Source organism: Triturus cristatus, chromosome 2_1 (assembly GCF_964204655.1).
Source record: "Triturus cristatus chromosome 2_1, aTriCri1.1, whole genome shotgun sequence".
Classification (NCBI taxonomy): Eukaryota; Metazoa; Chordata; class Amphibia; order Caudata; family Salamandridae; genus Triturus; species Triturus cristatus.
In genome coordinates this window covers 191,329,490-191,345,662 of record NC_140581.1, presented here as the reverse complement: position 1 = coordinate 191,345,662, position 16,173 = coordinate 191,329,490, and the positions used below count along the sequence as shown (strand labels likewise).

General features: G+C 42.1%; 1 protein-coding gene across 2 annotated transcripts in view; it reads left to right on the top strand.

Moving 5' to 3' along the window:
* Nucleotides 1-16,173, top strand: part of MYO5B (myosin VB) — a 1,021,014-nt gene that overhangs the window by 260,321 nt on the left and 744,520 nt on the right. For both annotated transcript variants that reach the window (XM_085629682.1, XM_085629691.1), the window contains exon 2: nucleotides 13,356-13,466. In XM_085629682.1, the coding sequence (XP_085485808.1) occupies nucleotides 13,356-13,466 (111 nt within the window). The remainder of the gene's footprint in view (nucleotides 1-13,355; nucleotides 13,467-16,173) is intronic.

The window sequence follows — 16,173 nt, the reverse complement described above, 5'->3', positions numbered from 1 at the left end:
TTCTCTTGCTGAAGTCTTGACCCGTTTTGCCAGCCCCCAGTGTCGTGTCTATGAGCGCCTTCACTACAACAGCTGCTTTTCCCCTCCTGGTTTGCCCACCGCTGGCTCTCACTGCTGCCGGAGCCTTGGCGGGCACAGAGAACGACCAACCAGAGGGAACGAGGGCTCCACGAACCGGCTGCTGAGGAGGCTCCCGCGGAGGAGGATACGGGGCTCTTTCCCGACTCTACGGGATGTGTAAGAGACATGGGAGGTCTGTGGAGCGTCAGGAGCCCGGCTCTACCCCTTTTGTCCTGCCCCCTCAGGCGTTCTCTCTGTTTCATCTGCTCCTCCCGGACTGCAGCTCGAGACTCCCCCTTCTGCCTATAACACAGCCTGCTCTTTATTTCTGCTACCCTCTCTCCTTCTGCTGCCGTCCAGCTCCGAGACTGTTCTCTACTCACTCTCAGCATGCTGACTGTCCCACCTGCCTGCACCCCGCTCTGCTCCCCTCCCAGCGGCCCTCGCTTCCTCCTTCCCTACGCACAGCCCTTCACCAGAAGACTTTTTACTTTCATGATAAAGAGGCTTTAATTTTGCACACACAGCGGACCGACTCTCGCTTCCCTCTGCCCCGTTCTCCTTCTCGTTCACTTTCTGCCTCCCCCTCCCATCCCACCCCGCCTTTGTACCCGCTTCCAAAAACCCTCCTCTCATTCCCCACCCTCCCCACTACCCTCATTCGCTTTTCCTTTTTCCTCCATTCTCACTCTCTCTTTCCCTAACATCTTCCCCTTCTCTTTCTTCACCCACAATCTCACAATTCACCTTATGGCGCTCCCCGTTCCCTCGCTCAAAACCCACAACCCTTTCTTCCCTGCTCTCCTATCACCTTTTGGGGTCTCTGCAGTTCATCCCCTCCTATTTCTGTAACAACCATCTTCTTTCTCCCCTAGCCCCGTAGCCACTGCCCTCCCCAGTTTCTGTAGTGGCACGCCCTCTCTCCTACCACTCTCAGAGCTCACCTTGCCGCTAACCCTCTCCGTTCTTTCTCTGAAGTCACTCCTTTCCTTCACCGTCTCTTTCATACATCCCGTCCCTACCCATTCCGCTCTTTCTCACCCTTCGAAGACAGCCCCGCTTTTTATGCCTCTTTCTTAGCCTAGCTTGGTTACTTTTCTCTCGACCACCCCACCACCCCCCGGTGTCAGATTCCCATACACACTCGCTGAAATGCACCGAATCTGTTCTCAGCACATTCGCCTGTCCCCTGAGATGCCCACTCTCCCGCGTCTCTCAGAGGGACCTGCGCAAACTTAGCATCAGCATTACTCTATTTTCTAAACAAGCATTTGCAATGCAATAGGGTCTCGCATTTACGTGAGTTTTTGCTATTGGCATTATAAATGACAATGACTTTTATTTATGTTTTGGTTTTCAAAACATAAATAAAAGGCATTGTCATTTACAATGCCAATAGCTTAAACTCGCGAAATTGTGAGACCTATTGGATTGCAAATGCTTGTTAGATTCTGCCTGAAGGGCTATCACAAGTTCTTGCAGAAGGACAGTCACGAGATTTGCAACTCTATTCCTGCCAAAGGACAAAAGCCCTAAGGACTGTGACGTGTATGCAGAGTTCCTGCTCAAGACCATGAAGATGAGAAAAAACAGAGGTGTGCTCAATACGGCATGGCACGGTCACAGCAAAAAACATCAGTGAGGGACCTCCGGCTGTTGAGCGATGATGAGAACTCCCGAAGAAACGGATGTGGCTCAAGGAAAGGGCTTCGGCGTAGAGATGGCCATCGAAACGGAGAGAGAAAATGGCAAAGAAGAGCATATTGAAGAAGTGACGTAAAGAAGAGCAAGATAACACCTCAGGGGCGCAGTGGGAGCGAGATGAAGCATTCAGACGCAGACCCCGTCAAGGGTTTCCCGACACCGAAACAATCCGCCTTTCATTATACTGAGGTTGATAAATTGAGTACCGCTAAACTGGCTAATAGTAACATCATATTTACAGTGCATGGAAACAACATCACTGCATTAGGAAGTGATATATAAAAAAACAATGTATTATTATAATTTTCTTCGGTGTGAAAATGAACTATCACTATATTTCCCATCTGAAATAGGGTGAGACTGGTTATAAAGTACACCCTTCAGCGTTAACTGACTGAAGGTTTAGCTAAACATTCATTATTCTACAGATAATAGTAATTAATCAGTTAGTCAAAACAGTGGACTCATTTTCAGGCTCCGTTAGCATCCTGCACAGTCAATTTTGCTGAGAGCGTACCAAGGTGAGCATGTTCCTGTGTGCACTGTTATTGTTTGTAGGATTATGAATATGCTCACAATTAGAAGAACTGACTATTGTATACCCACAATAATGACAGGATACATTGATGCCAACTGTTATATAGACTGGTGTGAGCCGGATAGAATCAGTGACAAGTTTAGATCATTAAAACTGAAGACATGAAGGCTGCAGTGAATCATTAGGCACAAAGAATGATATAGTTGCATAAGAAGGAAAGTTGATTTGGTGGCTAAGCGAGGTTCGGCTCCTAGGCCGGGTCAGGCTGCTGGTGCCTGGGCCAGAGACGAGTACCCCCTCTGCGCCAAATAATCCCACCTTACCGCTCTCGCTAACGGATATGATTATTTGCATGGTCGCGTACCGGTAGAGTGGGAGGCGGTGAGGGAAGGCTCCGGGGGGTGCAGTTATGAGGGGCCAAGGTGTTTGAAACTGGGCTTAGGAATGGTGAGGATGCCTGCATGATAACTGACTGGGCATCATGGGATTTGTAGTCTGACCCCAAGTACCTTTTTAAACTGCAGGCAGTTTGTAAAAGCCTGGCATTTTCTGCTTGGGTGTTTAGTAAGTCCTCATTGGTTACTCAATACTTTTAGATCATTATAATCGTGGGAAAGCAAGGCAAGACTTTTCCTATTGAGAGCAGAACCCAGAACTTATGCATCACACAAGTGTGAAGTAAAAACTGGACCATGTTTTCTCCACAGGATGTTTCATGCAGGGGTGATTAAACGTTGTGTTTATGTTTTATATGTAGGGCGAGCTACTAGTACTTATTTGTCTTGTAAACAGCACAAAAGCAACTCTACTACCGGGTTGGTACTTAATATTTATGTGTAATTCACATGCATTTTTTTGCATGTGGAAATAGGAGGGGTGTCAATGGATGGGTGGGCACTAGACCGCAACCGTGCCGATGCAGAGCTGGATGTCATTTCTTGTCGAGTGAGCATCTTTTCTACTACATAGTGTATTTTCTAAGTATAGTTACTAAAAACTAAAATAAACTTGATCCCACTTAAGGATCATGTTAGAAATGGGATTTCTGGTTGGCTAGGGCACGCACCCAAGTCAGGCAGAAACCACCACTCTAGTCAGGGCAAGGGAGTTACACACAGAAGATAACCCCTGCTCACCCCCTTGGTAGCTTGGCACGAGCAGTGAGGCTTATCTCAGAGGCAATGTGTAAAGCGTTTGTGCAACACACTCACACAGCAGAGACACTAGGCACACCACAAAAAGAAACCCCACACAAGATTATATAAGAAATAGCCTTTGTATTAACCATAAAACACATCAGAGCATAATCACATATATACACTGTGCCACCTGGCAATAGGTATCACTTCACAGGGGATTATATACATTACAGGGCCAATCAGGACACAAGTAGTGAAAATAGAAACAACCAGTTACTACTGGCAAGAGGCACTTAGCATAAACAAATTATGCATAAACATATTAGGTAGATATCCCAACTTAGCACCAGTGCCCCACAGTAACACTGATAAGGTGCACACATCACCCAAGGGCTGTACGCCCAGCCAAAACACAAGGTGAACACCAGGCTGACTGGCCTGCTCCTCGGGGGCCCGTCTTGGGTGTCCCAGTTAAGCCCTCTGTCCCACAAAGTCAGGGCTCTCCTAGCTCTGTGTCTCCCCTCACACGGGGCCTCCAACCTGGCCCCTCCTGGCTGCCGATACAGCAATCAAATATGGGCACAACATTTTCACAAGGGGCGGGGGTGCAACTCACCCTTGTCCCCCCAAGAACGGAGTGCCTTCACGTTTCAGCTGCCCACGATCTGGCGGCACAGCTGTGTAAACCAACAGGCACCGACAGTGTGCCTCGTAAGCCCCACCCACCGGGGCTTCTCTTGGCAGGAAAAATAGGCAAACAGCGGGCACCAACAGTGTGCCTTCCGAGCCCCACTCACCAGGGCTTCTCTCCTGCCACAGGGCCAATCTGCAGGACAGGTGAAGCCGCAGGGAGCCAACGAGGCTACGGTCCTCTCCCACGGGGTCCGGCGAGGCTCCATCTTGGTCTTTGGATGCACGCGGGGCTCTCCTCAGCACTGCGGGAGCCCCGCCTTGGACCAGGCACAGGATTGCCTGACTTCCTCTTTGCCCGCAGTTACTCTGGCCGGCCCCCAACCAGGCAGCAACCGCCTGACTTCCTCTCAGGCGCCCTGAACACCCACGAACGTGGGGTAGTCTCCCGCTCATCATTGCTGATTGGTGCGGACCCTGCCTTACTTCCTGTAGGCCATCCCACCACCAGGCAGTACGGGGTGGATCCCCATTCCTTCAGAGGGGGATTCTGCAATGCTGCAAGCTTTTGCTGCACAGCGCTTTCGAGCGCAAATCCCCTGAGGCACTCCTCACGCCTTGGGCAGTGTGGGCCCCCACCTATGGCTCTGGCCACCTTGGGGAGGGGGGGCGCTGCCCACGCTGCAGGGCAACAGCGCTCCTCTCGTCCTTCTGCACTACGGCAATAAACATGAAGCGCTCACGAGGCGCTAATTCTCAAGTTCAGAGGGGCAGAGCTGGGCACAGGCAGACCAGCATGTAGGGACCCCCAGGGGACAACAGCTGGATCCCACGGCAGTTCCTCCTTACCCAGCAGTCCTTCAGCTTCTCGCAGTTCCACCCTTTCCTCAGGTACCAGCCCCAATGTTTATACTACATGTCTCTTGGTTCTGCCCTGGCACAGGGCTTGAGACCAAGTCCAAACCAGTTCTGGGGGACACTTAACAAGTGCACAACAGCCCCCATTGTTAGTGTAGGCTCTGGCCCCAGACAAACCACAGGGGGCAGAGCCAGCATTGTGGAAGGCAGGCACAGTTCTATTAAGGGTCAGGTGCTACTCCTCCCACTTCTCAAAATGCAGATCGGCCTATTCAGCCTAGTGCTCACTCAGCCAGCCTTTCTGGAGCCACTGCACCTCCCCAGCCCCTGTCATCCAGAGCCAGACATGCAATACACAACAGGCAGGTACAAAGACACATAGCGCACAGAAATGCCCACTTCTAAAAGTGGCATTTATAAAATAGTGATAATTAATCTGCGAACACCATTACCCAGCGTGTATTACCACTATTCCAAACATACCAAACTTGACCACGCTACTACTCTCATATCAGGAATTACCACTGAAAGACATATCAGTGAATCCCCAATCCATTTCTATGAGATGGCAGCCTCACAGTAGTGAGAAACCAAAATGGCTGTTTGTCACTACCAGGACATGCCACACAGTTAAGGCACATGTCCTAACTTTTACCTACAGTGCACCCTGCCCATATGGCTAGCTAGGGCCTACCGTAGGGGTGACTGATATGTAGTTAAAGGGGAGTCACCGACGTGGCAACCACTTTATGTGCCACGTCACAACGGCAGTAAACTGCGCGTGCTGGCCCTGCAATGGCAGAGGCCTGAGACAGGTTTGAAAGGCTACTTTGGTGGATGACGCAAGCAGCGCTGCAAGCCCACCAGTAGCATTTAATTTACTGGCCCTGGATATATGAGATTCCACTTTACAAGGGACTGATAGGTAAATTAAATACGCCAAACAGGTGTAGACCAATCTTACCACGTGTACCATAGAGAGCATATTATTTTGTATTGATTCTTCAGAAGCCGTAGTAGATTGAAGATATTTATTAAGATTAGGGTAATAAAGCCAGCACAGCAACACAGCTGCACTCCACCAGTAAATCTCCAACTGATCACCGATGACTCTTGGGGATTCCAAGTGTCATCAGTGATGTAACATAGGTGCACGCTACAACACGTAGATTGATTCTAACTAGACATAACACTTCTTCTCCCTTAAAGATTAATAAAGTTAAAATAATATAACATATCCTCTCCTAAAACATAGTAATAGTAAACTTAAAAATTCAATATGCCTTCTCCTATACATTAGTAAGGCTAAAATAGCAGCTGACTTTGGTTCATAAGTTCTTAATACAATTAACGTTACAATAATGACAAAAGATAAAGAATGAAAGGGGAAAAAAAATAAAACTAATAAGTGACAAAATCTTTAAGATAATCAGGTGGTTTCACTATTCTCCCAAACTTGTTGATGACAGGATAATTTCTAGTAGATGAACAATCAGGAACAGACACAATTTCACGTTCATCTGCTTCCACCAACTCTGAGTGAACAGCATTGAAAGAAGCAGAATCATCATTAGTATCGTGATTGTAATTACCATCGGTTAATACAGAATCCGTAGAAGTTGAAACTTCCCCTTCAATCTGTACAGAATTAAGAGGATCCTCCAACTGAGTTGAAACTAAAGGAACTTCATTCTGCACAGAATTTTCCTCTTGCAAAGACTTTGACATACTGTCAGATTTCTCACTTTCACAATCAAGCCAATGAAAACTTCTCGTCCCTTGCCTGACTTCTTGGATCTCTATACACTTGTTAAATTTCTCATTGCATTTTACAATTCTGCTAGTATTCCAAACTTTACCATCTAACAATTTAACTGAATTCTTAAAAATTTCAATTACACTAAAAGACTTTGAAAATTAGCTTTGACCCTTTCTCACTTTGAAGGGTAACTTAACCCGCACTAAATCTCCAACTGCTAGATTAACCTCTTTAGTGTTGTGCTTAGAGTCATAGTATTTTTTATATTTTCCTTGGTGAGACACAATGTTGTATTTAACATGTTCTGGAGACCATTCAAGTAACCTGCAGTGTTTCAACTAGCAATGGTTATCTTTAGTAAATGGTACACGTCCTTTCATGATAGTAAAAGGACTGTACCCAGTAACAGTAGGCGTAATCCGATGCATCCAAACCATTTTCTTAATCCCTACCACCCAATCTTGATTTCTGAGATTGGCTAGTTGAATAGAGTCTTTGTTTACACAATTGAACCTTTCTACTTCGCCATTCCTGCTGGGATGATAAATTGAAGTGACTTTATGTATTATACCATTACGCTCAAGAAAATCATCTATAAAACGACACTTGAATTGTACTCCATTATCAGTTATGATTACTTTAGGAAGCCCTTCTCTTTGGAACAATTCATCCATAAACACTAGAACACTGGCAGAATCTGCTTTCTTCACTACTGTGATCTCAGGCCATTTAGAAAAATAGTCTACCGCAACTAAAATATACAGACTGAAATCAACCTTCACAATTGGCCCAGTAATATCTAACCCAAGGGTTTCCCAAGGCATCTCAGGACAAGAAACCAGACACAAGGGGGGAATAGTAACTCTCTGAGATTTATCAGAATTCATACATGATGAACATTCTCTCACAACTCTCTCCACCTCAGTATCTACTCCTAACCACCAGTATAGTTCCCTAATGCATTTTTTCGTTTTAACAATGCCGAGAAGGCCTTCATGACACAACTGAATGACTTTCATCCTTAAAACGTTTGGTGGAATTATTTTTTCACAGCATAGTATATTGCAATCTTTAAGTGATAGCTCATCACAAACCTCCCAATACTGTTTTAACTCTTCACACAACAATTTTTTAATAGGCCAACCATTGACAATGCATTCTTTGACTTTAGCAAGAAGTTCATCCTTCACCATAGATTCTTCCCATTCCTTGGAACTTAAAGTAACATTGTCCTTGTCTATATTAATTCCTGCAACTTGGAAATCATACAGATTCTCTGTGGAAGACTCTAAAGGTAATGGTAATCTACTCAAACAGTATAAAAATGAAGAGGGGAGCTACCCCAATGTGCAACACACAACGGGACGGGGGATAAGTGGTGGAAAATTTACAAAATGTCCCTCATCAGACAAATCAGAATTGCTTATGAGCATAGACAGAGTACTGTTGTTATTGGAACAAATTATTCGGGTTTATAAAAAACACTGTTCATATCAAAAACACTTTAGGAAAGCTCTATGTGAGACAAAAATATTAAAAATTATCATTTATTTCCATTCATAAAATAACAAATAGACAGATACCTATAACTCCCAATATTGGGTTACAATCTATAATCCTTATAAAATGAATTGATACAATACATTTAAAACACAAAAATTAAAAGTCGACGCAGCGTTTCGGTGTTGTGTGCAATATTTCACCTTCTTCAGGACTAAAAAACAGTTTATTTCATCTCATCTTTTTTTTAATTTGAGAGTGTATTAGGAAGTGGAGGATGACCTTCCAATTTCGAATTCCTGCCAGGTTAATTTATTTTGCCTTAATCGTGTATACATTTTTTTTCTTTTGTACCACGAGAAGCCACCAAAATTGTGTCTTTTTTTCGGAGACCAAAACTACTTAAAATAATTGGTATTTGTAGTCTCTCAGTATCGAAAACAGATCAAACTTTTTGTCCGTGTCATAAATTCTTAGGACGATATCAAGGCATCAGGTTGAAGATATTTCAATTTTCTTCAGTTTCATAAATGCCTCATCAAGTTAATTCGGCCTCCCTGCTCTCGTGGTACATCCAAATAACCCGATTTGGATGTACCACGAGAGCAGGGAGGCCGAATTAACTTGATGAGGCATTTATGAAACTGAAGAAAATTGAAATATCTTCAACCTGATGCAATGATATCGTCCTAAGAATTTATGACAAGGACAAAAAGTTTGATCTGTTTTCGATACTGAGAGACTACAAATACCAATTATTTTAAGTAGTTTTGGTCTCCGAAAAAAAGACACAATTTTGGTGGCTTCTCGTGGTACAAAAGAAAACATTTTTAAACACGATTAAGGCAAAATAAATTAACCTGGCAGGAATTCGAAATTGGAAGGTCATCCTCCACTTCCTAATACACTCTCAAATTAGAAAAAAAAAAAAGATGAGATGAAATAAACTGTTTTTTAGTCCTGAAGAAGGTGAAATATTGCACACAACACCGAAACGCTGCGTCGACTTTTAATTTTTGTGTTTTAAATGTATTGTATCAATTCATTTTATAAGGATTATAGATTGTAACCCAATATTGGGAGTTATAGGTATCTGTCTATTTGTTATTTTATGAATGGAAATAAATGATAATTTTTTATATTTTTGTCTCACATAGAGCTTTCCTAAAGTGTTTTTGATATGAACAGTGTTTTTTATAAACCCGAATAATTTGTTCCAATAACAACAGTACTCTGTCTATGCTCATAAGCAATTCTGATTTGTCTGATGAGGGACATTTTGTAAATCTACTCAAACAGTCAGCTACTTGGTTCTTGACCCCTGGAATATAACTTACAGAGTATCTGTAAACTAACAGCCGAACAGACATTCTTACTATTCTAGGAGTAGCATTAAGTAACCCATTTGGAGAAAGGACTTTCACTAAGGGTTTGTGATCACACCTAACATCAACATGATAACCCCAAATAAAGTTCCTAAAGTGCTCAAATACCCATACAACAGCTAATGCTTCTCTTTCGATAACAGAGTATCGTTCCTCCGCTGGAGATAGTGCCCTAGATGCAACAGCCTTTTCCTCGCCTTTATTTTCTTTTTGTGATAACACGGCACCTAATCCTTTTTGACTAGCATCAGTAGTAATGATGCAAGGCAAACAAGGATCAAAACCAACTAATTTCTTTGTATCACACAGTTCATTTTTGAGTTTTATAAAATCTTGTTGAAGTAAATCTGACCATACAAAGATAGATTTGCATTTTAGCAACTGACGCATGTTAAATATTTTTTCTGAAACATTTTTAACAAATTTGCTATAAAACTCTATGAGCCCTAAGAAGGACCTTAGTTCGTCTTTGATTTCAGGAGGTGGGGCATTCCTGATGGCATTCATCAGTTTAGACTTTGGTTTTATACCTTGGGCAGAGATTTCATGACCTAAATAGTCTAAAGAATCTACTCCAAATTTGCACTTAGAAAGCTCTGCAGTGAGACCTCTTTCCTTCAGCACATTCAGAACAGAATGAATTCTCTCATCATGTATACATTTAGTTTTATCCATGATAAGGATGTCATCCTGAAAAAATAAGATACCAGGTAAGTCGTGAAACAACTTAAACATAAGCTTTTGAAACACTGCAGCCGCTGACGCAAGGCCAAACGGCATACGCAGGAAACGATAACACCCTTGGGGAGTCATAAATTTGGTCAAGCTCTTACTATCATCATGTAATTGAATTTGATGATATGCCGACGTCAAGTCGATAACAGAGAACCATTGCATGCCCTTGGTAAGTGAAATTAATTCATTAATTTTGGGTAGAGGAAATCTCTCAACTACAATATTTTTATTAAGGGACCTCAAGTCAATGCATAGGCGGACCTTGCCATTAGCCTTTCGAGCCACGACTAAAGGTGCGACCCAATTTGAAGCTTCCACCTCTTCGATGATGCCATCATTTAAAAGGTGTTTCAATTCTTTTGTAACTTCATCTCTGGCAGACCGTGGAATGTGTCCAGATTTTTGAACTGTAGGTATAGCATCATCTTTTAGTATAATTTTGTGAACATAGCTATTCAATTGTCCTACTTTATTTGAAAAAACCTCAGGGAATTTTCTTTTAAATTCACTGTGATAATCATCATTCCAGTCTAATATCATTACTTGTTCAGTACCATTGGGATTAAGGATGATATTTAAACTCCTTTGGTCAATCCATCCTAAAACAGAGGGACCATCCCATCCTCGTTGCCAATTTTATTGTGTATTGATTCTTCAGAAGCCGTAGTAGATTGAAGATATTTATTAAGATTAGGGTAATAAAGCCAGCACAGCAACACAGCTCCGCACAGCTGCACTCCACCAGTAAATCTCCAACTGATCACCGATGACACTCGCTACAACACGTAGATTGATTCTAACTAGACATAACACATATGCACTTTAACACTGGACAGCAGTGCCCAGAGTCCTAAAACCACCAACACCAGGTCAGAAAAAATACCAGGAGGAAGGCAAAAAGTTCAGGGATGACCCTTTAAAAGGGCCAAGTCTAACAGATCAGGATACATTTTATGGCGCAAGCGAATTGGGCTGTCAACTTGTGAATGTCTGTTACACATGTGTTGACATTAGTATTGTTCACTTGTACTTTTGTGATCCGGTGAGTAATCGACTAGCAGCTTTTTATCGGCTTTTTAGGTTTAAATCTAGCTGCATATTTTTAATATGGCTATGAAAATGGTTTGCGCCTATTGACATTTATGCATCAGGTATATACAATACTTAATGTTTGATATAGTGGCCCTATTTATTTCTTATGTTGCAGTGGGGAATTGAAGGCCCATTCCCACCGGGGGCACACAATCATTTGGTTAATCATTAGTGGTAAATTGGTAGGGCAACAATATGTCAGTGGACTAATGTGAATAACATGCTGCAAAGCACAAATTCTGCCCTACACTATACCTTAAAAACATTAGCAAAGCCAATATTTCTGGCTAAACACTTATAGGGCCACAAAAGCGAGACCATTGGCTATGCCGGTGCTTGTTTTTATATTACTATTCACTGGCGCACCACAGCATTGTGACCCATTTGATGATATTATAAGGAAGAAGAAATGCTTTGATCTTGTGTGCTCTTCGTCTTTACTAAATATGGAACCGAAGCGCTACAGTTTTCTGTGCGCAAGTCCGTACTGTGTACCAAACATTCCCATTGTGGAGATCTAGACCCACAGAATCATGGTCTGCTGACATTTATACCCATAGATGAACCTTAGTCCTATAGAGGGTCATAATGCCCTAGTACTCCCCACACAATAGTAATAAATAGCATATTACACACTGCATATACATATGTAGTTTAAGCATTTTAATTTGTCATGTTCATTTGTTTTAAAACCAGGTATTTAACTAAAACCAGTATACAAAAGGTTAGGTTTGTGCAGTATGGTACGATCACATTGAAGAGGTCTCGTAAACATTCAGGAGAGCTGTCTCCTGTGTTCAGGTCATTGTAGCATGCACTGTGCACGTAGAAAACTATTTTCCCGTGTCTGCTCTGCTGTTTTGTAGGAATAATCTCGAATTCAACCTTTGCCCCGTAGTAATAAAAGTGCGAATGTGTCTTGATTAGCACACTTTTTTCAAAATAATGTGTTACTGTGCTACATTTATCTATATATACACAGAATATTTTCTTGAGGAATAGAAAACATATTGTTGAGCTTGTGGGAATAAGTTTAGAGAAAGGGGAGAATGTGTGATAAGATATATGTTGAATCTTACTGGAGTTGTCGTTCTAGTGTCTTCATTGCGTGTGGGTTCTATATTATTCATTGTTTACATCATTATTTTCTGCATTCTGTATTACCAATTACTTATATCATTGCATTCTGATGATGGGAGAAGATTTTGGAAGGGAGAAAGGAGGATTTGAATCTGGATGATTGAATGTCTTGTTCCATGGAACATATAAATGAGTATTCCCTTTCCAGTGTCAGATGTGTGTTGTGAAGGAACATAAAAGTGGCGACGAGGACGCGTGGATGGATAGAATTCCATGTGTTCTACCTGGGATTTTTATTAATTCGATGAAAGTCGGGAAACCTACGCCTATCATAAGCATATGGCTATGATTAATAGATTTCCACTATTCGTAAGTGTGTGTATGAAGCAAACCATAAATAAGTGACGTACTAAATGTCTTTTCAAGGATTACAATGTGGAACAGTCAAATTCACATGAAAATAATGCTTCGTTAAAGAATATACTATCAAATTATAATAGATGGAGACAATAAAAATGAAGTGTAGTAAGCCCAGCAGAGGCCAGTAAGAAGAGCAAACCATGAACATTGGTGAATGACTGCATTTATTGTCAGGCTTTTTCAGTAGCATCCCTCTCGCTTTTGGATCTCCTTCCTTGTGGCTGCTTCTGTTTTATGATCACCCTTACAAAATAGTCATTTCAATTTATTATAGAATTTGTTCTCTTGGTGCTTTGTTTTGTTTGTTGTGCTGCTGCCTATCTGCTTTTATTGGGGTTGCATTGTACAATACTCCATGACCCAGCGAGGTCCAAATTTACCAACTAAACAAACAAATACAAAGTAAAATAAAACTAAATCAAATTTTAAATAATGTTTTCATTATTCCTTTTTAGTACACAAGGGTTTGGATTCCGGATGCAGAAGAAGTGTGGAAATCGGCAGAAATTGTCAAAGATTACAAAGATGGAGACACCAGCCTACACCTGAAACTAGAAGATGAATCGGTAACAAAACTTTAACTAATTTTACAACTGCAAGTTGCGATGTGAATGTCCACCAGGGGCTATGCATCACTGAAAGCCAGAAGACTGGGTGGTTCTGAGCAACTCCTGCTGGTAGACAAAAAAGAAATTGGTGGCAGATACTTAAGATTCCTAAAAAGGCCATGTGGAAAATATTATGATTTTGTATTGGAATTCACAAAATATTCCATGAATGTTCCTCTAAAGTTGCAATAAGGGGGTTCTAGTCAGTGAAATCTGAAGGCATTGTAACATATGTAAATGCATCACAGGTATATGTAAAAATGAGAAAATGCCGTCCAAATGACATTATACCTTTCTCCCTGAGCAGCATGTTTCTCTCTGGGGAAGCCCTTGGCACGATACTGTACCCTCACCAATTTTGGGGTGTTTTCTCATCTTCTGCATGCAGATTAACTCCTGCCCTTGATAGATGTAATGCTTGCCTTGCAAATGTGTGTGAATGCTTTAACCTTACAGACATGTGGGTGTTCACCAATTTTCCATTGTATCCCCGCCCACGAACACATATTCCCAGGCTCTGTGAACAGACTTGATCACACATACTATTACGCAAAATTGGTAGAATATTAATAATGGGTCAATGGGATTGGAAGTGTAAATTTAAGTTATATTAATAGCAGTGACATTGTAAAATATTACTTTACCAATTCATCTAATCTTTGGTTTCTTCCAACTATAAACCTCTAAACCTGCCAGAACAGAGCCCGGGTTGTGCCTGATAAATATAATAAGTCTAATGCAAAAGTGTATTTTTGTGTCCCCACAAAGCCCCTCAAAGTCTACACTTTCAAAATAGAAAAGTGTTTGTGGTCATTTTTATTTCTTTATTTTTTCCATGTGGCTGGTCTGGTTTTTCCCAGGGGTCATTAAGTTTATTATACATTGTTTCAGTTTTAATACTCTTGTGTCATGTCTAAGGAATATTACAATTGTTGTAAGTTTTACATTTTACATTTAATATTGCTGAAAGTAAAGTTTTGGTGAAAGTGACAGCACATGCCCTTTGAGCCGCCGCGTCGTGAGAGAAAGTCAAATAGCATTTCGCACCTATCAGGTGACAATGTATGAATTTCATTGACATTCTCCAATGAAAACTCTAGGGTAGAGCCAGCAAGTTAAGAAAATGTGGCCTGGCCGCCAACCTGTACTGGGACAATGTGTGAGAATGGTTATGCTGCTGGTCTTGCATAAGCGCCCAGGTTTATGTGAATTATTTACCTCTTCAGCCCCCGAGAACCTTTCTGCACTGCAATTGGCACACACCCTGACACTCGGTGACAGAACAGCAGGCGGAGGAGGCTGCTTTTAATGCTGTGAAAACAATTATTGAATCAGCTTCGCTAAGCCGCCGGTACACTCGCCGAAAGCACCCCGCGTACCAACAGCATAAATTGCTATTGCGTAAAAGTTCACATAACTTATTGATATTGTTCCACTCAACTGAATTGCCACTTCTGCATTTCACCCACAGCAATGATTTATGGTAGCTGTGCACGAGCGCTTCCAGGGAGTCCCCGGAAAGAGAACATTCTAGAACGCGTCTCCGGGCTTCTTCCCGCCATTGGGGAGCAGGTGTGCAGCGAGCGTGTTCTATACAACTCTGGTAGCGAGGGCGCGCGTTTCTGTCAGTTCAGCAGCTGTGGTTCTCACATTTTATACTGAGTTTCTTCTTTTGGAAGTAACATTTTGTTCAAGTGTACTTCCCTGGAAAATTAGGTGAATATGCACCATTTCGCAGATGTCATAAAGTTTGTTAAGTTAAACACCAGTCAGTAGGGATTGAGCAAAAGAAAATAATCTTCGCGCAACAATTAGAACCCTTCGCGCAATAATTACAACCCTTCGTGCAACAATTACAACCCACTAATTCTTATTATAGCAAAAAAAGGCCACTTTTATTAAGACGGGTACATTCCATCACTTTAAGCAACACAAATTTATAAATAAACATTGGCATTATAAAAATCCCCTGAATTATCCTTCCACAATACCCCAAACAGCTCAAACAAATCTTTCAGAATAAACCCCATGTAATTGCAAACCCCATCTTTTCCTTCCCCTCCTTTGCGCTCTGTACTTCCCCGCCCCCCACCCCCGAGGGATGGATAAGCCCGCTCCAGACTTTCCACCCCCCCAAAAACGCCTAACTTGCATGAAAAAATTAGGGATTCATTACCTGTTTTAGAGTGACGAAAAAAGGTTTTTGTTTTTTCTATATATAGGGTGGGTGGGTCAAAAAAGACTGGAACACTCTTAGGCTCAACTGCCGCAAGTGTCTTCCCGCCAAAGCAACCCCTAATTATAACCTACCTAATTCCCGCCCCTTCTACCTACCTACACCTATTGCGCTGCGTGGATTGTTCCACCATGTGAAAAACTCCAGGGGGATACCGGCTCTCGCCATGCTTTCCCTGGGTCCCCATCGCGCAAAATCACAACACACTAATTCTTATTATAGCAAAAAAGGCCACTTTATTAAGACAGGTAAATTTTATCACTTTAAGCAAAACAACTTTATAAATAATCATTGACATCATAAAAATCCCCTGAATTATCCTTCCACAAAACCCCAAAACTTTTGAACATAAGAATGCCCCAAACAGCTCAAACAAATCTTGCAGAATAAACCCCATGTAATTGCAAACCCCATCTTTTTCATAACCCC